The sequence below is a fragment of the Rhinolophus sinicus genome, chromosome 15, assembly GCF_057876585.1.
Source record: "Rhinolophus sinicus isolate RSI-liver-muscle chromosome 15, RSI-T2T, whole genome shotgun sequence".
NCBI classification, from domain to species: Eukaryota; Metazoa; Chordata; class Mammalia; order Chiroptera; family Rhinolophidae; genus Rhinolophus; species Rhinolophus sinicus.
The window spans coordinates 40,116,422-40,131,888 of record NC_142515.1 but is presented as its reverse complement, the minus strand read 5'-3'; the positions used below and the strand labels follow the sequence as shown (position 1 = coordinate 40,131,888).

The 15,467-nt window shown below is 40.0% G+C and overlaps 2 protein-coding genes across 4 annotated transcripts in view; one reads left to right on the top strand and one right to left on the bottom strand.

Moving 5' to 3' along the window:
* CCDC6 (coiled-coil domain containing 6) overlaps positions 1–8,676 on the top strand; it is a 109,142-nt gene extending 100,466 nt beyond the window's left edge. The window contains exons 8-9 of the mRNA XM_019731822.3: positions 3,064–3,188; positions 4,314–8,676. Of these exons, the coding sequence (XP_019587381.2) occupies positions 3,064–3,188; positions 4,314–4,508 (320 nt within the window). The 3' untranslated portion in view covers positions 4,509–8,676. The remainder of the gene's footprint in view (positions 1–3,063; positions 3,189–4,313) is intronic.
* Positions 6,497–15,467, bottom strand: part of LOC141572933 (uncharacterized) — a 36,409-nt gene continuing 27,438 nt past the window's right edge. For 2 of the 3 annotated variants that reach the window (XR_016018918.1, XR_012498504.2), the window contains 3 exons: positions 10,788–10,913; positions 9,226–9,425; positions 6,497–6,633 (listed from right to left, as the gene is read on the bottom strand). Coding sequence is in view for 1 of the 3 variants with exons in the window: in XM_088791994.1 (XP_088648120.1) it covers positions 6,623–6,633; positions 9,226–9,425; positions 10,775–10,913 (350 nt within the window). In the remaining 2 variants the exon portion in view is untranslated. Of the gene's footprint in view, positions 6,634–9,225; positions 9,426–10,774; positions 10,914–15,467 lie in introns of all 3 variants that reach the window. The other variant, XM_088791994.1, reaches the window with a different exon arrangement.

Here is a 15,467-nt window from a genome sequence, read left to right as displayed (position 1 = left end):
AATCACGAGTGATAAGGTCACTGGTTTTTAACACTGGCTGCCCTGGTACCCTGCTCCCCGCCATAGATTCTAATTCATTTGATTTGAGGTCAGGTGAGCCTTTAAGAGCCACTTAGGACATCCTGACCTAGAACATCAGGAGACAGTTTGGAGCCAAATTCAGAAGGCTTTTATACGAGCCAGAGAACACAATTCTTTTTTTTTTTTTTTTTTAATTTAGGTAGGCAATAGGAATCTTCAAAGATTGTTGATTAGCAGCTTCACATAATAGTAATTAACCTTGTGTTACTAGAAAATAGGCTAGCTCTTATTGCTGTTATTATGAGTTGAACCCTCTAAGCATCTCTATCTGCGGGTGAGGAGTCACTTTCATAACCTTTCTCTTAAATTTATCACTTTCATAAGAAACAGAATTAGGTTTGTGTTCCCCAAAGCTATTCCAAGAAAACCTTCCCTTTCCCAGCTGAACAAATTCCTTGTCATACAAATAAACATCGCCGTGACTACCTTGCACGTGACCCCAGACCTCCATTTTGTAAATGTGAACCAAATGTCCACCATCAGAAATGGAAATAATGGCAACTAGAAAGCAGCACTAAATGATAGTCAAACCAAGATATATATATATATATATATATATATATATATATATATGAAAAAAAAAAAACCCTTAACATTCGATATGGAAGATGCAGACAAATTCTGGGACAGGACAACTAAAGGTAGGCTTAGCAGCTGCATGTCTCAGCCATGGACATGACAATAGGAAAAAGCATCCTTCACAGCTTCTTGTTTTGATGTAATTCAGAAAAAATGGTAAGTGGAGTTCATGTTGCTTGGCGCCCGACAGCTGATCTTAGATGCAGAGTGATTGACAATAGGCAGTACTATCCAAATTCCCCAAATTGCTCCTTCGTTTCCATTTTCACTGCATTCATTCATATAGAACTTGCCCTGTGCTAGAGACCCCGGTAGCTGCTTGGGAACTCAAAGACGTAAAGATTGCTACATTTACACAGCGACAAATAAGTGATGCCCCAGACCACTGGACCATCAGCACCTAACTCAAAAAGGCCAGGGCTGTTTCGGCTGCGCAGGGATGATGACCACTTTTTGGATGTTTGAAAAATAGGGCCACTTGGACCTCAGCTGAGACCTATCTGATAATGAGCGGAGTCTGGTCACGTGCATTTCTAAAACGCTTCAGAGATGATTCTCGTGTCCTAGACGAAGACGATGTAGAACATTGTAGTGGACTGGGGGTTGTTACTTCTTTAAATACCAGTTTCTTTGGGGGAACATTAGCATATAGAGAGCTTTTGTTTTCTTTATTGACTATTTCCAAGTTGCAGAGTTCTCACGGGGGATTTTTGTTTGTCTTATGGCTGCTGTGTGTAAGTCAGTGGTTTTGTCTCATTGTTTGTTGATTCATCTTTTGATACTTCCCCTTTTCTTGCCTCTGATTTTTACCCCTTTGCTCTGTTTTTTCCACTTGGTTCTTGTTTCTTCTCATGTCTTCAACTACCTACCTACACCTCCGTTGGACGCCTGGCAAGGCTTGACTTTATTTTTCTAATTGGGATAAGAGCACTTAACGTGAGATCTACCCTTTAAACCAAATTTTAACTATAAAACACACAATGCTGTACAGCAGATCTCTGAAGCTTATTCTTCTTGATAATTGAAACTTAGGCCCCATTAAACAATTTCCCCATGTTCTCCTACCTCCAGCCCTTGGCAACCACCATTCTACTCTGTTTCTATGAGTTTGACTTAGGTACTTAATATAAGGATATCGTGCAGTATTTGTCCTTTTGTGACTGGCTTATATTTAGTTAGCATAGTGTCTTCAAGGTTCATTCATTCTCTGTTCAAAAAGAATTTTCTTTTTAAAGGCTGAATAATATTTCATTGTATGTGAATACCACATTTTCTGTACCCACTTATCATTTGATGGACATTTAGGTTTTTTCTGCATCTTAGCTATTGTGAATGATGTCGCAGTCAACATAGAGTGCAGATTTCTTTTCAATATCCTGATTTCAATTCTTTGCTTAAACACCCGGAAGTGGGAATGCTGGGTCATATAGTTCCAGTTTTAATTTTTTGAGGCACCTGCATACTATTCTCGTTGTTATCCATACAGCACCAATTTACATTCCTGCCAACAGTGCACAAGGGTTCTAGTTTCTCCGTATCCCTTGCTAACACTTACTTTTTCTTCCTTTTTTTTTTTTTTTTAATAATAGCTGTCCTAACCAGTGTAAGGTGCTATCTTACTGTGGTTTTAATTTGCATTTCCCTGATGGTTAGTGATGGGGACATCTTTTCATGTACCTATTGGTCATTAGTATGTCGTCTTTGGAGAAATGTCTATTCATGTCCTTTGCCTGTTTTTTAATCAGATTATTTATTAATTTACTATTGAGTTGTAGGATTTCCTTATATATTTTGGATACTAATCCCATATCTGATGTATGGTTTGTAAATATTTTCTCCCACTCTAGGTTACCTTTTGCTGATTGTTTCCTTTGCTGTGCAAAAGCTTTTTAGTTTGATGTCATCTCACTTGTCTATTTTTGCTTTTGTGGCTGTGCTTTTTGTGCCATATCTGAGAAGTCATTGCCAAAACCCATATCATGAAGCTTTTTCTTGTGTTTTCTTTTAGGGACTTTACAATTTCAGGAGTCACATTCAAATCTAATCTATTTTGAGTATATAGTGTAAGACAGGGGTCCAGTTTCATTATTTTCCATCCATCTGGATATCCGGTTTTTCCAACACCATTTGTTGAAGAGACTACCATTTTCCCATTGTGTATTCTTGGCATCTTTGTTGAAGATCATTTGATCATGTATGCATGGACTTATTTCTGGGTTCCAGGGCTTAACTTTTATATCCCTTGTTATCCAGCCGGCCATTCAGTGAGCATACCACACTTCACATCTGTTTTCATTTTTGTGGGTGACTGAGAAGTTCCATATTTTAAAGCCTCCTGGATGGTTACAGACACTAGATAATTTGAGTTTGAAATAATGCTTACGAGGTGTTGTCATATTTCAGGTCTATCATATGCAAGTCACACAGTGGGTTTCACGCCACCAACTTCATTGACTAGAGCCGGAATGTCTTATTACAATTCCCCAGGTCTTCATGTGCAACACATGGGAGCATCCCACGGAATCACAGTAAGTATCCATGGGGTGCGAAGCAGCACTTCACTCCTGATGGTGGCAGCAGCTGGTCCTCCTTGGGAGACCAGCACTGATGCCCTTAGACATTTACCTGACTTCTTCCCACCCTCCATCAGTTCACCTTAAAACTATAGAGACTTCCCAATAGTCATACCGAATTGTGGTGTTGCAACTAAGATCCTTCCTGGGAACCAAAATGTGAACTTCAGTTTCTGTGAAAAAAATACCCTTTGTGAAATGTAATTTGAACCCTGGCCAATGTCATTTGAACCCTACCTCAGCACTCTGGCCAGCTCCATGCCATAACGAATTAGTGTTGGTTGCCATAATGTCTAAAATATTTATTGTCTGCACCTTCACAGTTCACTGACCCTAAGTATTCTTCCTGAAATTAGCCTTGTTTCTGGTTTTACTCAGAACTTTAAGTGCATCTGGTTCAAACTTCACTCCAGGGATTTTCTTTCTTTAGAGTTGATTATTTAGTTGACTAATAGAGCAATTGGAACTGTAGCTTGTAGGGATTTGAGAGTAGGAGAGAATTGAGGGTATTTCCAATAAGGGAACCTTTAAAAGAAGAACCCTGTTCTACAAAAGAATGTAAAATATTTCTGAAGCCGTTTTGCTGGTTTGATGGGCTTTATATAAAAGCAGAAACGTTTTTGGTTGAGCTTTCACTTTGAGGATATTGAAAACTTGTTTGAGTGATAGAAGGATCTTGGTTCATACAACAGACAGAAAAGACTTAAGGGGAGTTCGGAGTAATTTTACATACCATGTTTCCCCGAAAATAAGACCTAACCAGAAAATAAGCCCTAGCATGATTTTTCAGGATGACATCCCCTGAACATAGGCCCTAACGCGTCTTTTGGAGCAAACCTTAATGTAAGACCCAGTCTTATTTTCAGGGAAACATGGTAGCTTTCTAATAGGTGTCGGTGTAAACTCTATCTTGTTTAAGTTTTCATTCCTAGTTCAGAAACCAGTCCGGGTGGCCAAAGAAGTCGCAGCTTTCTTGTCTTTATTGGTCAGCTTTTCACAGCCTCAGTTCCTAGTCAGGCTGTGTTGTTAGGCATGAGCTGTCTGTACCTAGACTGACCTTCTGTTCTGTCCTCTTTGCAGAGGCCTTCACCACGGAGAAGCAACAGCCCTGACAAATTCAAACGGCCCACACCGCCTCCGTCTCCCAACACACAGACCCCAGTCCAGCCACCTCCGTTGCCACCTCCCCCACCCATGCAGCCCGTGGTCCCCTCGGCCGCCACCTCGCAGCCCGCCCCTTCGCAACATTCGGTGCACCCTTCCTCCCAGCCTTAATGCATGTGCTTAGTCTGAATCTCATGTTGGGACTCGTACAGTGGAGCCGTCTACTCAACGCCAAAGGCTTCCTTCCCTGGCATATTTGGATCTGACTTATTTGCACTGAGGTTATCTAGGCTTCACTATTAATTGTGTTGTAAATGTTTGTCGGAAACGCAGCCAGTGTTGTGGGTTACAACACTAAACAGACGACTTTTTTCCATCAGTGTTTTACTTGAATCTCCATGTATGTCCATTCCCTGGCTGGAACATTTGCTATTCAATATTTGGTAATTCAGCAGCAGTGCGCAGTTTTTTGCTTGGCCCCAGAGCTTCATTTTCCTGGCTTTTAGGTTTGTAAAATAAAAAGGGATATCTTTTTTATATTTTTTTCCATGGATTTGCAGAAAATTACTGAGCTGTTATTACCACCCCACCCCCCCTCCATACACACACACACACACACACACACACACACACACACACACTTCATCATAACGGTGTTTACCAAACATTACCAGTAATTCAGCACTACAATTCAGTCCTTTGAAAATCTAGCTTTCAGTGTAGAATGGAAAGTTAGATGGATCAGTGCCCAAGACAATATATTGTTTAATAGAGCTTTCTACAGATACACTTTTTGTAGGTTATTTTCAGTATATATCAGCATCCATGTCTCTTGTAAAACAAATAGCCTAAAGTAATGGATCCCATGACTTTACCTTTTCCACCTACATGGGATGGATAATTATTGTATATTAAGGTGTGATTCTTTCTTTATCCTTAATGCTATCCTACCCAAACTGGCCCCCTCTAACATGAGTCCATAAATGTCCTCCCCCACCAGTGGTCGTGACGGCCGATGAGAATGTGCTGTTTGATTCCTGCTGCAGAAGGCAGTGAGTATAACAAAAACAGCTGTTTTCCCTTCCCATTCTTTATGTGTGTTCCCGCAAATAGAATTTGAACAACTATTTTAAAGGTGCAAAATTACTAGAAAATACTATTTGAAATGAACGTTCTAGGAATATCTTGGCATAATGGCCACAAAATACTTCGTTGCTTGGCAGAAAAGAGAAGAGGTGTTAGAGGAAAAGGAGCACATTAGCTTTGACGACTGCTTATTTCGCCCAGTATAAGCAAGTGCAGCGTGTACAAAGAAGTATATTCTAAATACATTATTTCCATTCATTTAGCACAAATAAATCGTTTGGTTTCACTTTGAAGTGGAACAGTGTGAGTCACTCTTTTCTTAATACTTGCAACATCTTTATTTTTGCTTTTCAGCAGTTACTGTTTTGTACTTTGGTAGTAGAGTGATTTTTACCACCTGTGTTTGCATATTTATATATACTGTGGACGAAAATAACTTACTAGAGAATGTATATTTTATGATGAGAATGTGTATCTGTTGGATATAATCAGAGAACTGAAAATTAATTTATCAGTAATTTTTAAGAGTCCATGTTTTGTGACAGCCATCTCTAATAGCTAGCTCTTTATTGAACACACTCCTACAAATAAGGACCCGTGACCTTGTAGATATTTAATAGTGTACAGTATAGAAACCTCCATTTTTGCCTTCAAGTGCATATTTAAGAGTTAACAGAAAGAAAAAAGTCTTGTTGGATAATAGTGTTTGACTAGCATTTTAAGAACTTGAGAGTAAAAGCAACAATAGGATTTTTCACCTCCTCCTGCTTCCACCCCCCCCCCCAACTGAGAATGTCGCTCTTCAATTGTTTGAAAGAAATCGTACGTCTATAGAAATTTTATTTATAATGTGTGTGTAATATACATAATCATAGTACAGTTCTCAGACAGGGGAGAAGTTTGGCATATTATTATTGAGGCTTTAGATTTTTAATACGATCAGACGGGGTCAGATCAAACCCGGGGTGTCACCAACAGCTCACTGTCCCTCCCGGTACATTGCCATTCCGAGGAATTCTGAGAGTAGGTGAACAAAATTTGCCTTCATGGTACAGTTCTCGGTTTTTCTTACAGGAGAATATGGTACATGTTTACATGAATCTTTCACGAGATTGTAGATTTCAGTGCTGTTGGACAGTGTCTTGCACTCAGACAAGAAAGTCCATAATCTAATGATCTTCCTTCTGCTTCCTGTCAATTTAGTTACCTCCTGAAAGCACAAAAGTCAAAACATTGCCATATGGTGAATGAAAAAGCACTTGAAGTGAGCAAACAGTCCCTGATAAATGCCTTTTAGCGACAAGGTTCTTGACATTCAGACTTCTGCCGAAATGCAGTGCCGAGTCCCCAAGGCTAGTCATTTCATTTCAAAAGAAAACACAGCTCCTTCAAACAGCACTTTTTCAACATCAGTCTAGCTTCCTCTCCCTCTGGACATTCAGAATTGATAGAACAAACACTACTATTTTGAAGTTATGCTGTTTCATGTTCTTTTAACGTGTTTGACAACCCCTTATGGAGCCTGTCACACTTGGGCAGTACTTGCTAAGGCAGTGTCTTGGCAATTGTTTAGCCACCAGGGACCCATCGTATTCAGATCCTGAGCCCGTAGCGCCAAGAGTGCCCTCACCTATGGGAAGCTGACGTACCTCGGGCATTTCTCATGGGGATGAACGTGGTTCCTGCCATCCCTGTTGCCCGCTCGCCCAGGGTAACCCTGGACTGACTCCCAAAAGGCCTTTGTAAAATCCATAGCCATCCCAAAGGCAGGCGGGAGCAGTAGTAGCTTCAGGAACGTCATTTTCCTGTCTTGTTGACAGAGACCCTTGGCTACCACTGTGCTTCTAATATGATAATACTCCGTTGCCAGATTACCATGCCTTTTCCACAAAACCAAATTAACTTAACCTAATACCTGACACCTCTCTGGGCTCTGAAACTGCTTTCTTCCATCAAGCATGCTGGCATTCTAGACAGAATTCTGGAGATTTGGCAGATGGTAGGAGTATTTAAGATTTCATTGACCTTGCTCCTTTGTTTATTGAAAGGAGCTTTAAATTCTGAGCTCCTGAGATACCACAACCATGGAATGAATGTGTGACCAGAATGTGGCTTGGACACCAAGTGCTGCTGTCCCTTCGTAATTGGCTTCTAATGGATTTGACCGGAAATAATGGATAATGTGAATTTTTATTAACTGTTCAATTGTAGGGAAATAGAGTATGTATCACCCTGTTAGGTACACGAATTTTTCCTGCACGAAGCCTTGCTTGTAGAGGATGCCCAATAAGACAAGAAAAAGCAAAGTGATTTGTGCTTCGAGAGCTCAATATTTTTATCTTAGTACAGAAGAAATATTTCTGTGTAACTTGATCTTCTGTCTAATTCTTGTCTCATAGGTAACCAACACTGAAAACTTACTTTGTAGTGATGACTACCAAAGAAATACATAGCAAAACAACCTTTTATTTCCAAATTATTAAAGAGCCAGCCATTGACGCTGCTACATGAGTTCCATGCTTAAGAGCCATTATAAGAGATTAAGGGGTTTTTAGGTTTTTGTTTTGTTTCTCTTCTTTTCCTCTTAACCTTTTTTTTGTGTAAAATATACACAGCTGTTAGAATAAAACTGTGGGGAGCATTGTCCAAAACGCTCAGCAGTTATGGGGAACTGCCAAGCCCTGGTTGCCTCTTGTTAGGCAATTGTAGGAATCTATCTTCATGGTAGTGTGTGTGTGTGCACGTGTGCGAGTGTGCATTCATGCCTTAACTCGAGTTACTGCTCAACTTTAGTTCTTAACTTAGTCTGCACCGTCATCTAGATTGTATTGTACATCTCGGTCTGAACTTCATCCTGGCAAAAACAAAATTGCAGGCACAACAGTTTGAGAATTGCATTCCTCCGGAAGAGTTTTTGATCAGGTTGACCCTGAGCCTTCTCTGGACTTAATTTGGAACATAGCATGGAAAGCAAAAGTGGACTGTCAAACAGAAAGACATCAACAAGGAAGAGAGGAGAGCCAAGTGCTAGCATGCCTTTTGCCTCTGCATATCCGTGCACACTGTATGTTGTTCATGATAGCTTGTCTACAACTTGACTAGGTTGGAGTTCTGGTAATAGTGGCAATCTTGGTCAGAGTTTAGAGAGATGTAAGACTTAATGATTAATGTCTTATTTACTTCTTTATGTTGATTAGTCTTTGATACATGTGCTGAATCAGAAACCTAAATAAAGATAATTTTTTAAAATGTACCTCTTGAGTCTTAAACCTTCTCTCTTTCTTGCTGGTCTTTGCGTTGGAAAATGAACATTGTTTTCCTGTTGCTTCTGATAGACATTTAACTTAGATCCTAAATACCAAAGGCTGCCTTAGAAAGGAAACTTAAGAAGAGGACCCAAAAGAGGCTGGTACTGTTCCCTTTGTTAATCAGGGTGCTGGTTGCCTGGATACGAGTATATTGAGTTTCTGAAAATTCATTGAGCTGTATGCTTATGATTCATACATCATTTCTTATCTGATATTTCAATTTAAAACCAGAAACCTAGGAAATTATAGAAAGGAAAGAAATGCCACACTCATTCCCCAAATGTTACATATAAACAAATACACATTTTCCTTTTTCAGGCTTTGGACATTGTATTTGGTATATTAGCTTATTCTTAAGATTTTGAATCCATCTGTATGGATGGTTTCCTCGTCCTGCTTTGTAGGAAGCATGGCTTTAGAATCAGTTCTAGAGTTGAGTACCAGTTCTTTCACTAGGCCAATTACTTAACCTCTCTGGAATTCACGTTCCTTACCTGTAACACAGTGATAACATATACTTGCTAAAAGGAGATGAAAGCCTCTGGCACAGCCCCTCACACACAATAAGACACAGACAAGTTTCTTCATTGAGGCTACTTTGAATATTTGGGGTGATGTCTTATACATGTTTGTGGAGGTGGGGATGTATGGCGCATCAGTTTTTAGTAAGACCCCAGCAGGTAGAATCCACGTTCTGTAGGGGAAAAGCACAGTACTTAGCAGGATCCTGTCTTAGGAGCATAATCTTCAAGAACCCAGTTGAGATACCATTTTAGGATTTCAAACTGTAAAACTAGGCCCTTTCCTATATAAAAGTGCTAAATAAACTTTGAGTGAGTTGACTCCCTGGCTTAAGCAGAATTCCATGTTAACTATTAGTTAATCAAATGGGTTTTTAATTTGGCTAGTCATGTGGTAAATTGAAATGACCAACATCTCAATGCCTCTGTTCTCAAGGCAGATAGCTTTTACTTGTAACTTGATGAAAAGGTCCACCAGGAAAATACCCACAACCTCTGCATTCAAGTCCTGGTTTCCTCTGCCAGCTGCAGATGTCTAATCTGTGTAACGGAGATAACCATTCTGATTTCAGGTAGAATTTGAAGAAAAGGAAATGCTTTAATCACAAGTAAGTTCAGTTTAAGCTGCATGCACACTCCCCGCCTCCCCCCACCCCCGCTTTTAATACCTTTTAGAGGCTCTGCGTCCACATGGTGCTTCTAAAGTTGAAACCATTGGTTTATAAATTTTTTTGTGTTTATGTAAAACTCTATAAGGAAATCGGGGTCCTTGTTTTAATGTATAGGCTATTCATATTTTTAAAATCTGGAAATGCAATTGTATGCAGTCACTAATGTCTAATCCAGGCCCAGACTTTTAAACATTCTCTTTAGATAAACAGTAAGAAATCAGTGCATGGTCATGGTTTGTGTCTGGTGTTTATGTTGACATGAGAAATTTAATTCCTGTCTCTTACCGTTTTCTGTTCTGTCTTACACATCACCCTTAAATCCATATGCTATTGAACTAAATATATTTAGATCTTTTTCTAAAGATCTTATTTTTTGATACCCTACTAATGACAGGGCAACTTTCAAGATTACTAATTAACCCAAAAAGATATCTTAGTAATTGATCTTAAAATTTCTCATCTTGAAAACAAAAAAAGGAAAAGCCAGACTCAGAAGTGGAACAGGTGATAGAATTAATAGACAAGGGTGTGAAAACAGCTATTATAAACATTCTCCATGTGTTCAAGAAGGCAGAGGAAAACACAAGTATATAAGAAAAATAGAAAGTATAAAAATGACCCAAATTGAACTTCTGGAGACAGAAAATACAACATCTGAATTTTCAAGCAACAAAAAACTTGCTTTAAGTCTTTTGTGGATTTAGGTTTGTGCTCTTGAAATGTTCCTGACGGATTTAAAAGGCAACTCCTGAAATTCAAGTTAAGTCTAGTGGACTGACTTTTCTTGCCCCACCCCCCAACCCCCTGGGGTAGCTTTGCCTGGGTTGGATCACTGTTGGGGAATGATTAACCTCAGGAACTGACTTAATACTCCTGTTAGTCGCTTTAATGTCCAGCACGAAGCCTCAAGGTGTAAGGTAGCTGGGGAGAAAGTGTCCAGTGCGTTCAAGTCTGGTCTACGTCCAGTTTCCTGAGCTTTAGTTTTCTCACCTATAAAATAGGAATGAGAATGGCGTCACGGAGATTCAATGAACATAAACTTTTATAGAGTGTTAGGTTCTTTATTGTAACTTAACTCTTTCCAATATAATTTCATTAATTTTCCAAATATTTTTAAAACACAAATTCTGCCAGCCATTGTGTACAGTACTGGGAATTCAGAGGGCACGCAGTTCCCTCCTCCTTCGGATCTTTCAGTGTGATGGGGAAACGCAGCAGGATCCGTCAGCATAAGAACAGAGGAAAGTCACACGACTTCCAGAGGAATTGCTTTTTAAGAAGATACTTGAAGAACAGGTGGGAATTAGGGGAAGAGTGTTTGGGACAGAAGGAACACAATGTGTGGAACCTGGAGGTATGAGCATTGATCCCAGTGATGACTGATTTCCTTGAGAGCAAACTGAGGACGTGGTGCAGGAAGTTGACTGGGGAGGTGATTCCACAAAGTAGAAGGAGAACATGGAGAAAGTGCGACCAGTGAAGGACATCTTGATGAGCCTCTTAGCATTCTGGGCAACTGGAGTTCAGTCCCACTGGGTCTCCCCAAGGAATAATTTAGAAGCTGCCTCAGAATTGTCCCCCCAGAGGACAAGAATGCTGGGACTTGGGTCCACAACTCCTTTCACCTGTTGGGTGAAGGTGCTTTTGGGGAGAATGACTCCCACATTCGGATTTTCTGCGTTGTCCATGAGATTTCCTCCAAAGCCCAAGGCAGCAAAGCCAAGGGTAGCCATCCCAGGTTTGATGAGGGGTGCTGGTAAAGTGCATGAGTACGTTTGGTGGAAGGTGGGCATTGCACCAAGTCTCCTCAGGTGTGTGGCCTGGCGGCTAATATTACCTCTCATTATCATTTATTTGGTTTGGCCTGAAGTGTTCATGAAAAAAAAATCCCCCCCCCAAGTGGAAAATGTCACGTTTTCTTTTTCTTTTTTTCTTTTTTTACCCTCAGCTTTATTGAGAAATAATTGACATATAACATTGCGTAACTTTAACTTATACAACATAAATGATCTGATACGTGTATATATTGTGCAATGATAACTGCAGTAAGGTTAGTTAACACATGCTTCACATAGTTACAAAGTATGAAACCTTTGAAATACTCTTTGATTTAAAATGAGGGAGATTTTTATTTTTAAAAAATCGAGATTCTTAACTTCTCTTGAAAACTAAGATTGCAGCAGGGTCTCGCCCCTCCAAGCCACGGTGGTCACTGCAGACCACATACACCACATCCCGTTACTACAGAGTGGTTTCTGCAGGCTCTTGAGATTGTGAAACCTTAGCATAGCGTATTTGAGGAATGCAGGAGGACTGATGACATGTGTGAATGCATAAGAAAGAGGAAAGGGGGAAGAAAGAGGGGCGGGGTGAAATGTGAAAGCTGAGGCCCTATTTGGAGCGAGGCCTAGCACAAGTCCAGCTAATAATAAGGAAGTAGTATGTATGTCGATTCCCTAAATTAAGTGAGGGATACCTGAGAGTTTGTTATATTCGTTTCTACTTATGTATGTTTAATGTTTTCGTAACAAAATTTTCAGAAATGGAGGGGAGGGGAATAAGAGATTTTAAGAACGGAGAGGGAGGAGGGAGTATTGGGAAAGACGGTGCTCGAGATGCCACTGTAGAAAATTCTAATGTTTGCAAGAAGGCAGGAGTGTTTTATACACCACCCTCCAAAATGAGAAACGCAGTGAGAAGTTGTTCTGCACGGAGCGTAAGTTCATGGGTTTGCAAGTTGCTGACTCTGGGCAGCTGGATCGGAGTGACTGATATCCTGGTAAAGCTAAACACAAGAGAACATTCTCCCCTGTACTCCCTTTTTGTGCCCATGCACACGTTTCCACAGATCACACTGGCAGGGTTGGGGCTTCCCTCTTGCTTGGGAAAGGCCACTGCTTACAGCTGTCCTGGGGGGTTCTAATTTTTTAGGTGAGGTGTGATGCTGCTGTCATTTACGTTTTGGGTTGACCTTATGGAACTTTGGGAGCATAAGAGGGTTGGGATTAATTCTCAAGTCCCAAAAAAGCTACATCAGTAATGAGGCTTCTGAAGAAACTGTCTATACTTAAGGAAGTATGGAGTAAGACCCCTATTAGTACACAGGAGTTTAAGATGTGCTTAGGGAGAAGAAATCATTGGGCTTTACTTTACTTTGATTTTTTTCAATCTCTTTGTGGAAATATGAGGTTCAACTTTTGGTTGCTTGTTTTTCATTGCTGGCCTTTCTCTGTAGTGGGTATTCATGGCTCATTGTATAAGCCTTCCAGGTTGTATAATGTGCTACCAGGTTGGGGAGCATGACTGGGCGTAAATAGGGGTGAGATGCAGAATAAGGGGTCAGTCCTCTGAGTGTCTGGCTCTAAGGTGTGATTAATGTCCTGTCTGACAAATTGCAGACCTTTGAGCAACATCTAACTTGTTTATCTCACTGGCTCTGGGTCAGTACTTAAGAAGAATAATTTTAAAATTTTTCAGTGGCCACATGGTGTGGGAAGCACATTTGTGATACTCTGAGCTCCATCTCTAAAAGCAACATCACATCTTTAATCTTGGCTATTAAACCAAGCGGTTTAATAAAACTAAATGTAAATAAATGTAGGGTGAGGGAAACTTCTAACACTCTGCTCTCCTCCTAACTTCTTTACAAGGATAGAGTTTGTTAATTTGACAGGGTTACAGTCTAGGACAGTGAAATTGAGCCATGCAATCAGCAAAAATTTGATTAGATTCTACTGGTACCCAAATTTCTAGCCATCTTCCCTTCCCAATCTGAGGAACCCTGTCTTCAAATTCCATACCCTCATTTGCAAAGAAGACCTTGATTTCCCTGATTATAAGAAAACACTTGAGCCCAGTTCAACTCAGCCATCCGGAGTTGATTTCCTGAGATGGGAATTGTAGCAACTTGAAGGGGAAAAGGAGTGATTTCATTTGTAAAGTAATTAAAAAACCAACTGATTTTTAAAAAAAATATTACTCTGTGTGCTTTAAGAAAACAAGTGCCTTAAATTGGCATCAAGATCCTCAATTGTTAAATAAGTTTTATTACCATATAGACAAAGGGCAGGTTATTCATGTTAATTGGCCTTTTATTGAGAGTCCCTCCCAATGTTATGAGAAAAATACTCACAATTCAAACTCAGAACCAGGTTTGTCCTGAAGTATCTATGAGCACATAACCTGAGTTGCATTTTTGTTTGTTTTTGCATGATAAATGGATTTATCTATACGCTTGTTTGAGCCTGGCTGTGTCTCTGGAAATGTCAGCCTATACCGAGGGTGCCAAGAAAATGTACACAAGTGGACACTTTAGTCAGTGTTGCTCAAGCAGTAGTTCGCCGTAATCAGAAGTGTCTGGACGCTGATGGTAACCACTTTGAGCACCTCTGGTAATTGCAGACGTCAAACGTGACTTGTACTCATCTTTCGTTATTGGTGTATATTGAGTATTACAATTTTAGTAGTTTTTCCTTTCTTAAAATGTGTATACATTCTTTTGACACCCTCTGTGTATAAAGAAGGCACCAACACTCATCCACCTTGCTCTCTCCAGATTAGTTTCTGAGAATTTTACTTCTCCAAGATTTACCCTCTTGTCAAATCTAGTTATAGAGAGACCAGTGTAAACAGTTCATTTGACATCAGGTGTGACTTCCTTTTTTTTTCTTTATCAAATGATGCATTTGTTGTAGCTACTTATGTATGTTTTCCGAGTGTAGGTGAGAGGGTGGGCACTGGTGACCTGAGTGCCTAATTTCAGATACTGGCTCTGGCACTTAGGTACTTGGACAAAGTGCATAACCACTCGGAGTCCATTTTTTTCATCTTCTTCATAGAGTTATGTGGAATAAATGTGTTACTATATGTGAAGTACTTAGAACAGGGAATTAGAACTTAGGGCAAGTCAGATGAGCATATGAGAACTAGTGTCGTCTATTCCTGTATTCCATGGGTTGACAGCACCAGGATTTGTCAGTTCTGATGGTAGATGTCAAATTAGCTGTCATATCTCTAAGTTTTTCTTTTTCGGCATTCATTTTCTGAACATGCAATTTTGCAAAAAGACAACTGCATTTTTTCAAAACCGACATTTGCTTTTCTTGGCAATAGTGGTATGTGAATGCTGCATCTAAAATATGTAAGATTACCTTTCAGAATTTGTCTGAGTTTTATATAATCTCTTGGATTGCTATACTTATGTGCTTGATTCTTATCAAGTCTCCCCCTCGCCCTTGAAAATATGATGACATATCTGTCAGACCCGAAAACTGAGCAGAACTCTCCACATCTTGACTGTATCAGCCACACGACTTTCCCTCAGCTTGCCCAGAAATTGAAACTGGGCCAAAATGGAGATGGGGCAGACACTGGGCAACAGCTTGATAACTGTTCTTTGTCGCTTCCTCTTTATTATCTCCCACCACACCCAAGCCATTCTTACCTCTTTAAAAATACTCAGCTGATTAAGGACAGGAAGATAATTTCCTGATCAATAGTATCAAGGACTGAAGGGCAATCCTTTAGGTACATGTTGCCTGTAAC